Below are 16,155 nucleotides of genomic sequence, written 5' to 3' on the forward strand. Positions count from 1 at the left end.
TACACTTTTTTTATTTTCATGCATTTAAGGGATGCAAAGTTTTTGTACAAAGAATGAAGTGGTGTTGCTTGTGTACGATTACAAAAAAAAAAAAAAATCCATCACGAGGGTTCGCAGTAGAGATCGCTCTTCAGAATATGAGAATCATTTTTACAAGGACACACAAGTAGTTTGATACATAAAACCGCCTGCCATGCAGAGTGTCTGTCAACACCCCTGCAGCCATACTGCAGCCCAACTTTCACGCCTTATTTACAGCAGAAGGTGGGACGTGTGTGTGTGTGTGTGTGTGTGTGTGTCAGCAGCGCAGTGAGGTTAATAACAGTTACCCCAGAAGCTTCCTCTCTCTTTCTATCTCCTTCCTCCCTCGTCTAATCAATGGCTGCGAAACTGAAAAGAAAATCACCTCAATCATCTATTGTCTACAAAAGGTAACCATTTTTTCTCTCTTTCTCTCTCTCTCTCTCTCTCTCTCTCTCTCTCTCTCTCTCGGCACTCCTCTGCCCTCTTGCTCACTCTTCTGTGCCTCTCACAAAATCAAATTGTGTGATATCTCCTCTTTGTGACCCTTTATTTGGCAGACAAGTGGGCAGAAAAATGTGCTTGTGCTTATCTCCCTTGCCATTTTGTTCTATTTTCTAATGCCAGTCTTTCTCTCTCTCCAAAACCTCTGGCCTGGTACAGATACTAAAGGTTTTTATTGATCTCCCATGAACCCCTTCTGACTGCAGCCTGATCCTTCGAGCTAAGCCTTTTCATGAAACACTGCACATGCGGCGTCCCGAATGTAGCAAGGTCACGGAAATCCTGCAGATTCAAAGACAGAGCTTTTCGTGCATTGAGATATATATCTCTCCCCCCCCCCAACATCAAAGTTGACCTGTGGAGTTTTCTTTTAAACAAAAGGTGGAGCGGTTTCTATTTGCATTCTTTGTCTCAACAAAATGCATTGTGGGTGTCGTTGAGATCCAACAAGTGTGTTTGTTGTTGGCAGAGGGATGATATTCGGGGGCGTTTCATGCTGATTCTTCCCCATAATTAAGAGCTGTCCTTCATGGATGTACAGTACTACTTATTTTACTGGTAGATTTTAGATCATTGGAAATATTTGTGTAATCTTCATGTGATCGTGGCATTGTGTGTCCAGACGGTATTCGGTTGGTCGTTTTCGTTTGTTAAGAAAATCCGTTAAAACCGACCGATTTTTATGCTTGTATATAATGTTTTGGGGGTTTCCAAAACGACCTTAGAACAAGGTCAAGGTCGCGGTGACCTCACAAAACGGAGATGCTGTCACATGAACGTCTGAAAGGATTAAACGATGAAGCGACGACAATGTAGACAGACTTTTGTGTGAAAGTCGACGGGGCAAACTGGTAATTTGAGCTTTTACCTCGACCCCGTCTCTATTAAAGAAACTGAATTATTCAATAAAATTTTTAAAAAACGTCATGTCTGCTATGATTTGGGAGGCGGCCCCCACCTCGCTGATTATTGACCGGGTTGCTTTCCCCTTGGCGCGACTCGCCATCTGCCGCTCTGACCTCAAAGGAGCATCACGCTGGAGACGTGGCTTCATCCCGCTCTGAAATGTATTTCATCGACCCGAAGCCCCTCGTCGTTAAAAGTATCAGGACAGCTGAGCGGAGCCCGTGTGCTTCACTGTGTGCGCCGCTTCTTCTTCTTCTAAAAAAAACAAACTGAGCTCTTATCCCGCAGTCCTCCCGAAGGCCCTGCGTCTGGGTCTCTGGCCCCCGGGCGTTTTAGCGGATCGCTCTACGCCGCGGCTCAGGTTACGCGGTGCCGGGTTCTTTTTTTCCAAAGTGCTCATGGGTATCGCTTTCACAGCCAATATTGTTCAACAGCGTCAGCGAGCTCGGCGCGTCAGAGACAGATTCGGCGTGAAAGCCGTGGATCGAGGAGCCGGCCGGTAAACGCGAACGCGTCGAGTGTCTTCCCGCAGTCCGATCACGGCGAGAGGTGGATATTTGGAGGCGTTCTCATCGACGGAGCATCACTTTGTGCACCATCTTGAGAAAGAACTTGTGTCACTCAAGTGCACGCAAAAGAACATGAAGCGCCTCACTCTTCACGCGCTCGAGAACTGGGACAAATAGTTCGCAGCTCCATTGTTAACATCAGTATTTCCTTTCTTTCTTTTTTTTGCATCACTATTCAGCTTCTTTTTTTTCAGACAATACTTCTGCAAAGCGTGCAGATAAAGATCCGGCCACACACACAAATTGTTTATAGAATACTATTTGCAGGATTAGATTCCCGCATCGACTGCGTGGGATTTGGTTCTGAATCTCGATAAAAACATTTCCAATAACTTCTGAGTGGAATTTATATTTAAAAAAAAGAGATAACTAAAAACAGTCAGTAGCACTGTAAATCACACTTGTAAAACCACTTGTGCATTTACGTTGACAAAAGTGACTGAGTTGTATTCATAAAAGAAGGTTCTATGTGAGCAGTAGTATAGCATCGGTACACTCGCGGGCCGAGACGCACACTCTTGCATACGGCAGACACACACAGGTTCATTCTGCCAACGTCTGTGCTCGTGTGAGACTTGCTGGTTAATAACTGTTTTCTTCTCCTCTGCAGATGCCGGCTCAGGATCAGGAGACGACGGTAAGATTACTCTCCTCCTCTTCCTCCTCCTTCTCCTCTTCCTCCTCATCCTCCTTCTCCTCCACTGACTCTTTGTTTGCAACTCGGCAAGTTGACTTTATAGAAAGAAAAATGGGCTTATTCTGGACACAAAAACAATATGGTGTGCATTCATAAACAAACAGAGACGTTTGACGTGAATGCAGTTTAATATGCGGTTCGAAATATTGGTAAATCGTAAAACACTCAAATGTATGGAAGCCAATTTCTGCCACAAAAAAAGTCAAAATTATGAGATGAAGTTATTTCATGTCATAATTTTATCTCATAATAATGACGTGAATTGGCTTCCATACGTGTGACTGTTATGACACAGCACAATACAATAATGTAAATGTTAGTTTCAGTTAAGTGTTAAGTTGCTCCTTTTTTAAATGTATTGTACTTACCTTGTTGTATAATAATGCTCTAATAATCTAAATTGGTGTATCGTTAATAGCTCAGAGGACTGAGTTGACTAGCTAAACACGACCCCACATGGATGGAGCTGTGGCTCCATTATTGCTTTTTTTTTTACGTGTAAATAGGCGACGGCTTGCTCACACGTTCACCACGGCCGCTCTATAATGTGATCGTTTGTCAGTGTTGTGTTTACGGCTTGATACCGCGGCCCCCACACGGCCATTTAGACACAGATAAGATGAAATAAACCTCTTTGTCGATGCCCTGAAGGGACATTCGGTTGTTGCAGCTGCTCAAGGGCAGCGGCAGCGTGGATTAATGGGGAAAACAAAAGAATGATGAGAATAAAAAAGGTCTATATGAAGGTACTTTTTCCTCATGTCAACGTCATGATTACAACCAATTTGTGTTCATAATTTAATTGTTTACTCGAGCACAACGTCCTTTAAGGACGTAAACACCAAAAGAGCCACGCAGTCCTGTGGGAAACACTTAAATCCAGAATTGGACCGGTCATCAGGAGCACCGGTTCATCCTGTACAATGGACTTGTTATATATATTATATATTATGTACAATGGACTTGTTATATATATATTATATATTATGTACAATGGACTTGTTATATATATTATATATTATGTACAATGGACTTGTTATATATATTATATATTATGTACAATGGACATGCCAATGCCTTCATAATTAAGCTCCCGCTGCCTGCCAACATTCTGTTTATCAATACACATTTCCTTGCCTTTTATTTTTGTATCCATCAAACTTATTTATATCTCTGTAAATTGGCCCGGGAGCATGAAGTGTTTACAAAGAAGAAGAAGAAGAAAACATATCAACGTGGCCTTGATTCATCAGAAAGAGAAGAGAGGCTTTTTTGTTTGTTTGTGTTTTTTCTCTCGTGCTTCTGCAGTGAATGATAATGTGACCGTGACAGAGAATTGTGATGGATTTTTTGTCTCGAGCTGCTTTCCTTCGAGTCTCAGCGAAGATCATTTTCGGATCATCCTGAAAATTCGTGGGCCTGGGAGGCAGGAAATAATTTGGAAAACTGATAAGTGTGTTTTGGAAAAATGCAAAACGCAATTACACATTTTTCTGTGGACACGGCTCACTAAAACGTAACTGGCGCGGTCCTCCGGGAGTCCTAATCTCAAACTGATTAATTTGACGGAGGTTGTCGGGTTTGTTTGGGTTGTTTTTTTTGGGGTTGTTTTTTTTTTACTTACACAACACGTGTGCACTGCCACTGAAAATACTCAAGGTTGGTTGAAAACACGAGGTCATTGCAGGCCACATGTGGTACAGAGGAACCTTGTTCTCTCAGACTCCAACTTTCAGTTCCTCCTCAGTCACGTGGGAGCAACAGCGGCTGCTTTCTCAGAGCGGCGTGTGACCAACATTACAAATAACGCACGCCGGAGCTGACAGAGGACAGAGGAGAGTTTATTGCAGTGATGGAGAAGATAGTTTGTGTTTTAATCTTGCCAAAGCCCCGGCTAATTATTAATGTGCCGTTGGAGTGAGACTCGTATTTGATGCCTAATTGCCGAACAGGACGGAGCAGCTGTTGTCAGTCCGGACCGCGCGCCGTTCATCTGCCGGCGAACATTTGTACGCATGCATATATTCATTCTGGTGCGTCTCTCTCGCCGGCTCGTCCCGTGTGTTTGCCCGTGCCGATCCTTCATTAACTCTCACGCACAAGCATATATGAGCGCGAGATTGGAAAAGAGATTAGTTCACCCCCCCAAAAACATTAAAAAAAAAAGAGACGCCAGACAGACGGATGAGCAAGCGGAAATGAAACCGGTGCTAGGTCAACCAGAGAGAGAGAGAGAGGGAGAGAGAGAGAGAGGGAGGGATGGGGTTGGACAAAGAAATGGCCCGAGGAAAGTCACAAAATAGATAACAGAACTGAAGACACAGGAAAAGAGGAGGGCAGTTAGCGATAAGAGACACCAGGAAGAAAGAAACAAAATGAAACATACATTTCCATATATATATATATATATATATATATATATATATGTATATATATATATATATATATATATATATATATATATATATATATATATACATATATATGTACGTCCTCTGAACGCCATATTCAGAACGATCGCTTTACCTTTGACGCAGCGGTGCGAGAGACGCGGCCTGAATTTGCGTTGTGTGTTCACACGTGAAGTTGTAAAGGCCGACATAGCCGTGTGTCTCTTTTCCTCTTCTACTCCATCAGCAATGTTCATTTGAGGTCCATAACTCTGGGCCGTGTTGTGCGTCAGACAGGGAACACACACTTGTTGTTCAGCGTTTTATTGCAAGGCTCTGCCATAAAAAAAAAAGCATTCACAGGTAAGCCTGTAGGCGTAAGATGAAGATTATGACGTGATATGCCAAAGTATGAATATAATTGTCATAAGAACAAGAAACAGTAATGTGTCAAACCTGCTAAAGTGTAAGAAGTTGATGAACGCGTGTGTTTGTCTGATGCTAACGTTAGCATGCCCGGCTACACAGCTCATTTATTACTACATTAATATAAATCAATGAAGAGGATTTTTTTCTCTTTAAATTATTTGAATTGCGTACGGTTATTATAGGATTTGTGTACACTGTTGGGCCCAAGACAACATCCAGTGTGAGGGAGACGGCCCTCGATGCCTGTGGGTTCGAGTCCGGGCTTGAGTGTAGCGTTGCATTTGCCAAACCGATGCGTTCGGTATCCATCCTGGAAGCCTCTTCCTTTTTGAGATGCAAAATGTGAAACATGGAGTTGGAAAACGCAATCAATAATCTCATCTCTGTTCTCGAGAAGTGTTGATTCAGCTTTACGGAGGCTGCAGTGTTCGGGTTGAGGGGGACAAATAATAATTCAGAGTCTCTCTTGCATAAATGCTGTCGGTGTAATAGACTCAGAAAAGCTCTGACGTCCCCACACACCCGCGCCGAAACTTTCAAATTTGTTTTGATTTATGCGCGAAAGTAAATTAAGTTCAAGCTCCCCGAATGGAGGACACGTCGTTGAATTTATCGTAACATTAGTTCGAAGTTAACGTCACATTTATGGCAAAACACAGACGGTAAACAGCGCGCAGGAAGCTCCAGCTACAGGAAATCATTTCCTCATGAAAGTAAAGTACTTAAAAAAAAAAACGAAAAGAAAGCAAGCGGCAGAAATGGACAGCGAGGCATCAGGCGGGGGGGGGGAACGGGTGAAGAGTTTAGCGTCATTATCCGCATTAAAAAATAAGCCGGCATCCTCTGAAAACAAGCGAGAGAGGATTTTTCCTCTGAATATCTCCGCTCCACCTCTCCAGACCTCTGGGTGTTTGAAAGCCGGAGAACTGTCCTTATTCTCCATCTGTCAGATACATTTGACGTATCGATCATTCGGGAGGGAAAAAGAGACAATTAAGACGAAGAAAAAATAGCTCAGGGGCACAGAGGGTTTGCTCAGTAGGGATGGAGGATGAAAGGCGAGGGCAAGGACAGGAGGAGGAGAATGGCAAACACACCCTATAAAGATGGAATCGTAGTGGAGGTCGAGAGAGATACAGTAGAAGAGACGGGAGGAGGAGGAGGAGGAGGAGTGGGAGGAGGAGGACAGCTGCTGGTGTTTTATGAGCAGGGGAGAAGGTTAAAGAAAGTGGTTGTTAAAGGCGGGTTGGACTCCTGTTGAGCAAATCAGCAGCAGAAGAGTAAAAATCAAATGTATTTTAACGGCCGGGGATAAATCTACACACATAAAGCTCCGGTCAGCTTGGCCGGCTGCCAGCTTCTTCTTCTTCTTCTTCTTCTTCTTCTTCATCTTCTTCTTCTTCTGAGTCCACATGTGAATATTTGTGGAGCGTGGCGGGCGGCCTCGTGCAGCCGTTGGCCTCGCCACAGTGTCTTCTTCTCTCTCTCTCTCTCTCTCTCTCTCTCTCTCTCTCTCGCTCTCTCTCTCTCTCTCTCTCGCATGCGCAGTTTTATTTACCCAATAAGGGCGGCCGTGCAGCGACATCCCCTGAGGACACGAGTCTGGTCACATGGCTCCCCCCTTTTAGTCCGAATCAGACATTTGCTCAAATCAAATTGGGCCGCGGAGAAAATTGAATTTCCCTCACATGGCGGACACGGGACGACCGAAGCCGTGGGCGTTGACGACTTCTGTGGGTCTCAGCAAAAGTCACGCTATATATATATATATATATATATATATATATATATATATATATATATATATATATATATATATATATATATGTATGTATTTTATTTGGTGACAGACATGCTGGTAGTTCTGTGAAGCTGAGAGATACAAGTCGAGGTCCAAGATGAGTGAGATTTCATGTGAGACGTGAGTCCCAGAGAGATATAGATCTCTTTATATATATATATATATATATATTTATATATTCTGGGGACAACGGCGACGTCAATCGTCCAGCGCCGACAACAAGGTGGCGCCGTGAGATGTTGGTGCAGATGGGAGCAGACATGAAATGTGTCAGAGGCAACAGGGGGCAGCTTCAGGAAGGGGGAAGAGAGAGCTGCTATTTTTTTCTGAGGATTTTTTTTCTGAGGAATAATTGTGAGCAGAGGATGTGAGCTTTCTGTGGCTGACTAGAGGTGTGTGGTTGAGAAGAGCTCACGGGGAGTTGTTGCGTCGCTCCCACCGGCAGCAGTAGGCAGCAGGGAAGAGTGGGAGATGCTGATGAGTCGATGTTATCAGCGGATAACACAAAATAACACTGAAGGAAATCGTGTTTGGGGGCAGGGTTTACTCAATGGTGGGCAGATTATTTGAGCATAAGTCTGTGTTGAGCAGCAGGACCGCTAGTTAGCTAACGGAGCGCTAGTTAGCCAACAGAGCGATAGTTAGCTAACGGAGCGATAGTTGGCCAACAGAGCGATAGTTAGCTAACGGAGCGCTAGTTAGCTAACGGAGCGCTAGTTAGCCAACAGAGCGATAGTTAGCTAACGGAGCGAGGGCACGAGTTAGCTAACGGAGCGATAGTTAGCCAACAGAGCGATAGTTAGCCAACAAAGCGATAGTTAGCTAACGGAGCGATAGTTAGCTAATGGAGCAATAGTTAGCTAATGGAGCAATAGTTAGCTAACGGAGCTAACGGCCGCTGTGAACATACGTAAATTTTATTTCGGCGCGTTCGCTCTTCCTCCGGTGGAAATTAGTTCAAATGTGATCTTGGAACATTTACTGTTTGGTGAGGACCTTGAATAAATTCAGTTGTTTGAAGAACATGTTTTCACAGCGATAACAGATATGGATATTAAAGTCAGTAAATTATGACCCGGTACATTTTTTCACATTAACTCTGAGCAGCTAAAAAAAAAAAATGCTAATTCCAAGATATTTTTGACTATTTAGAACAAAAATACAATATTTTTTCTCTTAGATATTTAAATGCAATGCAAATATTGTATAGAAATAACCCCTACAGATGACAACAACAAGCTTATGTATCACTTTTAACGGTTTACACAGACATCATGAAAAGTTGGAGCCTTTAAACTCAGAATCTGACACTTAGAAGCACTAAATCAGTTTGGTTTTGACAGATGAAATTCAAGCAATATTAAAGATTTTCTTTTCTAAAAAGGACAACGACGAGTTTTGTCTTCTGTATCGATACAATTCCTCTGTAATAAAGCAGGTATTTGTATCTGATCTCTTGATTGATTGCAACCCCGTGTCAGAGGATCATCAACGAGATTAGGATTCGTCCTCTGGGAACCAGGAATGTTATGGAAATCCATTCATGACCACTAATTACCTCTAAAATGTACCCGAAGAACCAGCAACTTCAATTATTCACCATCTTCTTTTTTTTTCTTAAAAGAGCTAAATGTAATGCTAGTCTCTGTGGCTTTTACGATTCAATATTAAATATGTACTTTTAAAAAAAAAATCCCCAGTAGATTTAAACTAGTCCCAAATAGAAGCGAGTCTGGTGAGGAGCCAGCAGGACACGCCTGCCTCAAGCCCCAAAGTCAAAGATTTAAACTCTGTCATGCTCTGAGTGCTTCAGGCATTAAAGTGACCTAATTTCACTGCCGTTTCGAAGGGTAACTCTTATCTAAATTAAGTGCTTTGTCAAGGTCAGAACACTGTCCCGTAACTTATCAGAACCATTTTTCTGTTTGAATGGTAAAATAAAAAAATAAAAAGATGACTCCATTATGAGTCCTTAGCGGCAGCGGGGAGCGCGTCGGTCTGCCTGCAGGCGCTCAACTGGTATTTATGAGTCATCCTTCTAAGTGCAAGGGCGTAAGTTTGGTTTCAACATTGGTGGGGATTATCAGGTGGAGGGACCTCATTTCCTGATTTTTTTTCCTGCATCAATTTATCGTGGAAATGTGATTTCATTTATGAAAAGAAAGCAACAAAATTCAGTCGACCAGGTGACAATAGGAATGTGTAATGTAATGTTCAGTAAAGCTCTCGTGCATTCTTTAATACTTCAAATCTTTATTCTCCTGTCGATCGACGTCTGTCATTTACCGGATTTACTCTAAAGTCGCAGTTTAATGAGAATGAAGTCATAATATTTGATGATGAAAGTTGCAATTCCATAATAATAAAGTCACAACATCTTAACAACAAATGTACCTGCCATAAAGCTAACTTCTAATCATGCCCACATCTCACCACTTCTAACAAAGTGCCAGCCGGATCCATATTTTAAAAAACCGTCAGTTCAAACCCCGTCGGAGTGCAGAGGAGGAGGGGGGCGGGACTTAGTGCAGCTAATGAAATCACCGTCATGGGATGTAGAAACCCAGGATAACAGCAAATGACATTAAAGAACTGCACGACTGAGGGCCCAGTGAGATACGCTGACACCGTGTGTGCTTCATCACCACATAGTTGTTGTGCGCGAACACGTTGTTCACACACACACACACACACTCTGCTTCCTCCGGTCACCTCACTACTCACACACAGCCTTAGTCTTATCGACGGCTGTCACTTCCAAGAGCCGTCCCGTCATTCAGATGCAGAGAGACAGAGGGCTTTGTGGGGAATAATGATCGAGGTCCGGACCTCGCCGACCTCCTGGCTGGCGACGGCCGCGATGATCACGCCAGAACTGAGACCTCTCCGCGGCTGTCAACAAGCAATTCTGCTCCTCTGCTCCTCTCCATCTGTGTGTGTGTGTGTGTGTGGATAATACGAAATATTTCGCTCAAATATTGGCAGGGATCCTTCTGCTCTCCCAGTATCGGTAGGGACGCGTCCTCGCCGTCCACATGCGGGCCGGCAGCGCGCCTTACGTCCAAGAGTCCTTCCAGCCACCTGATTTCCTTTGTGTGCGTCTCTAATTATCCCGTTCACTTTGTTCAGGCTCAGACTTTTTGTCGAGTCCTTCAACGCGACAGTCTTTCCTCCTCGAAGACAGATAACGCCGTTAGATCTGCGTTAGACCTCCTCACTTTGTTCCCACTTTTACTTTCTCCCGAGTGTTGACTAATGAAAAGATAAACACCGCGCTCGGGCTTAATTGAAATACAATGACCCGATTGGGGTAATTCATCTAACGATCAAACCCGCAACACTATGGATCTGCAAGCACTTCATTAATTTGAATCAAGGGCGAGGCTCCGCCGCGGCGCTGTTATGAATTCAATTTCAATTGATCCCCCTCCCCCCCCCCCCCCCCCCGGCCGGCATGCAGCGACGCTCAAAGACGATTACACGAGGTTATTCTACGAGCTTCTGCAGCGACATGTTCATGTCGTCGGGCCCTCAACACGAAGCATAATCCCGAATAATCCCAGTGTTCGGCGCGTTTGAAGCGGACGTGACCGTTGATGCGACCTCGCCTTCCTGGTTTCCGGGACACACGAGTGGGAATGGTGGGACAGGACGGTGGAGTTACTGCGGCGTAATAGCCGGCTGACCTGCGGTTCCCCTCGCCGATTGTTCCACCGTTCATCCCCCGCGGCCGCTTCAGCAGCCGCTTCAGCAGCCGCTTCAGCAGCCGCTTCAGCAGCCGCTCCAGCAGCCTCCACCTCCACGATGACCAGCTGGCGCCCCAGTCACACTGCCATTGCTATGGTAACCAAGTTAGAGGTTTAGGGAAGTGAGTAATCTAATCTTCCCACTTTGTGGCATTGCGATAAGGCTCGCCACCGCCAGCCCACCCGCATGCGAGCGTGTGTGTGTGTGTGTGTGTGTCCTGTTTGGTTATTCTATGCTGCATCTCTCTCTCGCTCTCTCTCTATCACACACACTTACACACACACACACACGCACACACTCACAAACAGAGCCTATCTAGCCAATATGTTCCACCCTAATAGGCAGGTGAAAGCCGACGGGCAGATAGGCTGTGGGCTCGCAGCCCTGTTGAAAAAGTCTGAACCTGACTGAAGTTGACATTCTGCACCAAACATGAAAGGAGAGCTCCGCTGCTTTTATTGCGCAAGCGGGAAACCGAAAAGTTTTCATTTGTTTCACCAGTATCTGCAACGAACAAAGGGCAACACTTTTGATCATATTATACACATAAACATGTGTAATGCAGTGGCGGTGCCAGCGGGGCCTTCTCTGCTGGCCGAGACAGAATCACAAAGTTATAGCTATTAAGTCGAGTTGGTTGCGCTACTTCAAGTTGTAGAAGAAGAAGAATCTGTAGCTGGAGACTATTCCCTGTGAAATTTGTAACACTGCTGGTGGCGCTGGAGACACACGCAATGGAGACTGGAAAGCAGGTCTGCCTAGCTTGCTGTTAGCTTGCTGTTAGCTTGCTGTTAGCTCGCGTGCGGGGTGGGAGCTAGGGAGAAACGCCGCGATTAGCTGTTAAACTCGACAGCTGGTATAATGTTGTTAGTTATGGCGCCGCTTGAAGTAGTCAACATGATAAAGCAGGGTATGTTTTAGGGCGTGGCTGCCTTGTGATTGACAGGCCGCTGCCAGAGTTGTTTACGGTCCAAATATGGTCACTTCCGTTCAAAAAAATCAAAGATGGCGACGGCAGACACACAAGGCACCTTTTTGGCGTCAGTGCGAGACGCACCGGGCCTTTAATGAACTCCACTGTCCATCCATCCGGGTCCTTGTTAGACACTTGGTTGGTGGGAGGGGTCCTGAATGCGACACACACGGGCTCTTCTGCGACGGGGCAGCGGCGTCAATGTCCCGAGTCCTCGAGTCATTTCATCACCGCCGTGTCAGGTGACGTGAGGCCACGAGGAGCGATGCGATCACGTTGAACCGACCGTCTGATCGGGCGTGTGCAACGCGCCCACGTGAACAGCTTTATCCCACACAGAATTATTAAAATTGTGAGTGCTGAGCATGTCAAGGCTTTCCAGGACGACAACGGTGAGCAGAGAAAAGCTTCACACATTAGATAAATTACAATCCCAGCAAGACCAAAATGAGAGAAATGTTATTAAACGGTGTACCCGGCTTTATGTATCATAACACATATTACATCAAAAGATATTTTAGGAAGCGATAATGTAGTTTCTGGGACTGTGTGTTCCTCATTTGGCAGTTTCATTGATGATGCAGATAAAATTGGCTTCGCTTTAACCTGTAATATAATAATACATAATTAGCTGTGGTTATAGTTGTTAAAAATGTCTGCTAATGAAAGCTGATTACTGGAGCAGCATGAACAATAAAGGCTCTGGTTGAACAAGATTTACTATAGCAGAGTTTTATACATAAGATCTTCCAACTTTTTTTTAATTAAAATGTAATTTAAAACAACTCGATGTTCTAAATCCAGCGGCTTCGCGAGCGCAATGCACACAATCAGTGCTCAGCTATACGATATGTCATTACTTACCTCGACACAAGTCTCTTTGGATAAACATCTTCCAAACAGCAACGTTTCATATTCCATTTATTTTCCCAGAGTCGCTGATGGCGCTGAAACAAAAAGATATGATGAAAGGTTTGGACCTCGTTGTGGTGAACGTGTTGTCGTGTTGTAATGGCAAACTTCCTCATATATATATATATATATATATATATATATATATATATATATATATATAGGGTTTATTGTAATGTATACACTAAGATATGCCCACCTAGAAAACGGCTCACGGCCTCTCAGAGCAGACGTTCGGGGCGGTGCGCGTGAGAGGGGCTCGGCGGATAAGCCTTGATTTTGGCACGAGGATAAGGGAGTGTATAGACGGAGAGGGATGGGATCTGCAAATGAGATAGAAGCAAAGTCGTTAGATCCCTTCATCCACACACGTTCACTCCTACTCTCTATCTCCCTCTCCTTTTTTCCCATCTCTCACCTCTGCTGCTTTTGCTTTTTCCCCTTCCGTCTCTCCACGGGAGCATATCCAATCATACCACTCTGAAATTATTATTAAAATCCTCCCTCCCCCACCGTGTGTGTGTGTGTGTGTGTGCATAGCAGGGGCTTTGAATGCAATGAGTTGGGGTGATGATGGTGGTGGTGGTGGTGATGATGGTGGTGGTGAGGTTCAGACGCTATCCGGAGTGAGACGGGGGGGGGGGGGGGGGGACGTGAGCGGCGAGCGGCAGCCGCCGCGTGTCAGAGCTATCAGCGGCGGAGGTGGGTGAAAAGTGGGACGGAGGCTGATGAGAATAGCGGGGTCACCTCTGGGCCATCTCTCGCTCTCACCGGCATCAGGGGTTTTATTGTCTTTTTTTTTTTTGTCATCCAGAAAATAATGGGACAATGGCTGAGACGGAAGGGAGGAGGGTGGAGGGGGGGGGGGGTGACAAGATGGGAGGGGATGGATAGAAAAGGATGGATGGACAGATATTGGTGCAGAGAGAAAGAAGGATTGGACTTTTTTTTCTGTAATGGCCAGGATTTGATCGGGATTAGGAAAGGGAACAAGGGAATGTCAGGTGGGCCCTTTAAGATAGAATTGGAGCCGTGTGTGTGTCTGTGTGTGTTTGTGTATGTTTGTGTGTGAGGCATAATTGCAGAAGCAGGATGTGAAACCTGCCCCTCCCGAGTCAGCAGTTGGGAACCTTTCGCATTTGCTCGGAGAAAAGTAGATTGTATAAGCACACAGACACACGGAGCAGCGGTTCCTTATAACGTCAACACACACGGTGGCTAATAAAGCAAATGACAGATTGTATCTTCATCTTCCGGTGGAAACCTGGATGGAGACCGTATATCAGCTCAGCGATACTCAGTTATATTGTCCCGTAACCATCTGCTGTACACACAGACCTATAGTGTCGCTGTCATGGCCGTAAAGACCGCACTCAGGGAAACAGATAGGATGTCCCAGATAAATGAAGGCTCATAATCCTTCACACGGAGGACATCGCCCCCGCCCTCTTGGCCCTTCCCTGGGGATTTCAGGTCGTGCCTTCTTATGTAAGCCTCATCGGAAACACTTGTAATGGATCACTGACTGCTTATCCCACACCCTGTTTCTGGATTTAGAGATACTAAGTATCATAATCACTGTAATACTGTCCTACGGTATTATACCATCACTATCACGTGTCCGGGCTTTTCAGTCACCCTGGTTGATGTTCCTCTGGTAAGCGTCCACAACTTCCTGTAATCGCCCTTTTTGCCACCAGCGAGCTAGCGTATAGCTCATTAGCGCTCTGCGTGCGGCTGCAAGATGCGAACAAAGCACTTTGAGTTACGGCCTCATGGAGAGACATTGGCCTCAATTCCAGGTATGAAGACAGCGAGAAGACAGCGAGGTTCCTCCGGTGGGTCATTTTGACAACGGACATCTTTTTTAATTGCGGCAGTTATTATTCTGCTGATGCTCAGTTGAGCAGTAATCCAGAACGGGTCATTGTGTGTGGGGCTTAAATTCACCGCTGAGGTGTAATATCTGCTGGACGCCCTTAGTAGGTATTTGTTTGAAGCTTTTCGTGGAAGTAGGGCATGCATTGCAAGTGTTTCCACTGTGGGCTCCATTAGTGCATTTATTTTAACACCAGAGATGACCTGGATTGTAAATGCACAGGTATGCAAGTCGATCTCGCTCTCTGTCACTTTCACATGAAGGTTAAAACAATATTTGATAAGTCTAAATTTGCGTCGTACAAGTAATATATTTGTTTTCCCTTCTGCTCTGTGCATGTAATATTTCCTCCATCATAAACCAAGGGCAGCCTTTTCTGATTCTTCTCATCAACACTGCAAATTAGCTTTCCACTCGCTCTCCGGCGTTCGCTCCGCATGTAAACATCTGAAGGCTGTTTATTTGCGGCCTTTCGGACTCCTCTCTGGAGGAGCCAATCCCTCGTGGGGAGAGAGAGAGCGTGCTAATGGCTTGTAGTTGGTAGAGAGGAACGTATAGGTAGTGCTTTGGGAATGCCCAACAAGGCTGGGGAGCAGATCATATGGAAGGGTTGGAAGTAAAGAAACAGTTTGTTTATCGTCCTTTTACACTAAAAACTTGATTTCTTTAACAAAAAGATTTGCTGGACCCATCGGGAACAGTAGCGGTGTCCCCGACTAAGAATGTACCTCATTGTCTACTGATTGGTGCATTATGTTTTCTTTGTTTTTCCTCATTGATCCATATTCAAACAGCATCAGGACGCAGTGTTCCACTTTTTCAGTCATTATTCTCAGTTATTATTAGACGAAACAAAGCCGAGAGCTGACAGTAAAGCCATGACAGCTGGGCAGGTAGTCAACAACTCCAAAATGTCAGCAATTCAAATTCAAGCTTTCCTGATCAAAAAGTGTAAAATATATAACACACAAGTCAGATTCAAGTGCACACAAACAGTCACTGCAGAGAGGGAACTATAAAACCATCATAACTGATTACACAACTGATTATTTTTCTAAATGATGCAGTGGTGCCAACATGTCTGAAGGATACGTTAAAGTTCAAAATTTACCTTTTCACTAAGCTTTTTAGTTAGAATTGTATATTTCTTTCCATCCATTTCACAACATTTGACCATTAGTAGCTCCAAATCCAGAAAAACAATCTCAGCGTGCAGAAAATCTCAAAACGATTGCGTTGCAATAATTAAGAGGCAGTTGCGTTGTGTGCTTTTTCACTGATGGCCCTCTTTCAGCACTCGCACTCTCAGAAATTAGGAAGCAAGGAC

General features: G+C 44.7%; 1 protein-coding gene across 1 annotated transcript in view; it reads left to right on the forward strand.

The window, feature by feature from the left end:
• tmeff2a (transmembrane protein with EGF-like and two follistatin-like domains 2a) overlaps positions 1 to 16,155 on the forward strand; it is a 96,526-nt gene that overhangs the window by 45,943 nt on the left and 34,428 nt on the right. Inside the window, exon 4 of the mRNA XM_068572700.1 lies at positions 2,611 to 2,637. Within this exon, the coding sequence (XP_068428801.1) occupies positions 2,611 to 2,637 (27 nt within the window). The remainder of the gene's footprint in view (positions 1 to 2,610; positions 2,638 to 16,155) is intronic.

The sequence above is a fragment of the Clinocottus analis genome, unplaced genomic scaffold, assembly GCF_023055335.1.
Source record: "Clinocottus analis isolate CAN_PGR_092001 unplaced genomic scaffold, fCliAna1.0.p SCAF_12, whole genome shotgun sequence".
NCBI lineage: Eukaryota > Metazoa > Chordata > Actinopteri > Perciformes > Cottidae > Clinocottus > Clinocottus analis.